We start from the raw sequence: 2,616 nt of genomic DNA, 5'->3' as shown, positions 1-2,616 counted from the left end.
TATATATATATATATATATATATATATATATATATATGTATGTATATACATGCAAACATAGATACATATATACATACATACATGCATACATACATACATACGTACATACATACATACATACATACATACATACATACATACATACATACATACATACATGTGTGTGTGTGTGTGTGTGTGTGTGTGTGTGTGTGAGGGGATTCCCTACAGTTTCTGTCAGCCAAATTCACTCACAAGGCACTGGTTGACTTAAGGTTCTGGTAGAAAGTTTTAATGCCTTTATTGATCTAGTGCCAAACAAAGAAATTAGTTCTTTCCTTTTTATTTCCCAGCAAATAATGTCATTCCTTGCCATTGGTGAAGCAACCAAGTATGTTCCTGGTAAACCTAAACTGCCACCTTATGGACAAGATAAGCTTTTAATGGCTGTACCAGACAAACCTTGTAGAAGCAGCAAGATTGAATGGTTCTTGTTCATAGATGCAGACAACTTAGGGTAAGTAGAATGGATAAGGTAGGAGATGGGTAGCTTTCTTATTTATGGATGCCATAAATTGAGCAGTCCTATAATTAAAAGCATTCTAGCTTTAATCTTATTTTTTCATTTCAGACTTAACCCTTTCTCTATCCAAAACATTTTCACAAGTTTATTCTAAATGTCAGTGCTTGTTTTCAGATTTTTAGTTTACCCCTGTTTCATACATTCTGAGTTATAAGTTTGGTGGTTGTAAAAAAACATTGGGAATGTGTGTCATATCTGATGCAAGGGCATCAGGAAAATATCTCCTGTGTATCGCATGTGATAGTGTCAGGGTTATGATATGTTGCAGATGTCTGATATATCTTCTCTCCAGTGTACTGCCATGAACATTCCAAGATGGTCAGGTTTTTCTTTACTTTTTACTTGTGTTGGACATTGGACTGTAGACTGAGGTACTGATTTGAAGGGTTTCAGTCTAATGAATTGACCCCTTTACTTGTATCATAAGTTTGGGACTTTTTGTATTGGTCATTTTGCTGAGCTAGGTTGCAAAAACATCAACAAACTGGTTATCAAGTGGTGGAAGAGGGATAAATACTCACATACGGACACACGTAGATGCACATACATACATGCACACACACTCTATATTCCTCTATACACAATCATACAAAAAAACCACCTTTTTTGTATTTATTTTTACTCGCATATATATATATATATATATATATATATATATATATATATATATATATATATAAAAGAAGTTTGAAAATGCCAATGTATCATTTATAATTTTGTCAGAGATATTTTTAACATGTTTCGGTTCTTGAAAAAACGAACCTTATCAAAAATACATATTTAAAAAAATGAAATTAAATGAAAAGTTCATAATTGTTCAAACAAACAAAGTTTGCTTTAGAAGCATTGAGATGTCTTAGAAAGTTAAAGAAGTGATTTTAAATTCTCAAAGCTAATAATATAGCCTGAACAGGATAAGCTACCCCTATTTTGCAGAAAAAAGTGTTGGTGGCAGGATATGAGACTCGAACTCATACCTCCGTGATTACGCGTTGCGCTGCTCTGAACCATTAAGCTAAACCACCCTCACCACAAATTCTTCTGCAAATTTAAGATGTATATAAATCTCGCTTTATGAGACGCTATCATGTATATATATATATATATATATATATATATATATATATGTATGTGTGTGTGTGTATGTATATATGTATGTATGTGTGTATATATTTACATGACAGGCTTCCACAGAGTGTCTGTTTCCCAAATTCACTCACAAGGCACTGGTCAACCTGAGGCTATAGTAGAAGATATATACCCAAGGTACTGCACAGTAGAAGTCAACCTAATATCATATGATTGCAAAACGAACTTCTTAACCATACTCTCATGCCTGAACCTATGAAGATACATTTGATCATTTTAATTATCAATTATTTTTTATTAGTTATTTATTTATTCTGAATTCCTCATTTTTTCTCTCTCGTTCTAGGAGTTGGCTTGAAGCTATTAAAACAACTGTAAGTGCCAATATTTAACCTGCAAATCTGATATATAACTCACACTTTGATCTCTTACCTTTTTTCCTTACACATTTTCTACAATAGTTTGATTTTTTTTATTATTGTGAAGATATACTATCCTTTGTCTTTTATCTTTGACCTGTTTCAGTTATTGGACTGTAGCTATGTTGGCGGATCACCTTAAAGGGTTTAGTCGAATAAATCGCCCTTACTACTTATTTTGGTACTTATTCTAATAGTCTCTTTTGCTGAACTGTTAAGTTAGAGGGATGTAAGCAAACCAACACCTATTGACAAGTACTGGTGAGGGACAAGCATAACACAGACACATACATACATACATACATACATACATACATACATACACACACACATACATGACAGACTTCTTTCAGTCTCTTTCTACCAATCCACTTACAGGATTTTGGTTGGCCAAGGACTATAGTAGAAGACACTTGCTCAAGGTGCCACACTGTGGGACTAAACCTAAGACCACATGGTTGGGAAGCAAGTTTCTTAACCATACATCCACACCTCTGCCTACATGTCCATTTTAACACAAACACTAAACCAGAAGTTTGTGGGGAA

General features: G+C 33.6%; 1 protein-coding gene across 2 annotated transcripts in view; it reads left to right on the top strand.

Annotated features, from left to right (window-relative positions):
• Positions 1-2,616, top strand: part of LOC106879402 (zinc finger protein 341) — a 20,453-nt gene that overhangs the window by 8,181 nt on the left and 9,656 nt on the right. For both annotated transcript variants that reach the window (XM_014928946.2, XM_014928945.2), the window contains 2 exons: positions 333-496; positions 1,998-2,025. In XM_014928946.2, coding sequence (XP_014784432.1) covers positions 333-496; positions 1,998-2,025 — 192 coding nt within the window. The remainder of the gene's footprint in view (positions 1-332; positions 497-1,997; positions 2,026-2,616) is intronic.

Source organism: Octopus bimaculoides, chromosome 11 (assembly GCF_001194135.2).
Source record: "Octopus bimaculoides isolate UCB-OBI-ISO-001 chromosome 11, ASM119413v2, whole genome shotgun sequence".
Classification (NCBI taxonomy): domain Eukaryota; kingdom Metazoa; phylum Mollusca; class Cephalopoda; order Octopoda; family Octopodidae; genus Octopus; species Octopus bimaculoides.
The sequence above is the reverse complement of the archived record's forward strand: the minus strand, read 5'-3'. Positions and strand labels throughout refer to the sequence as shown.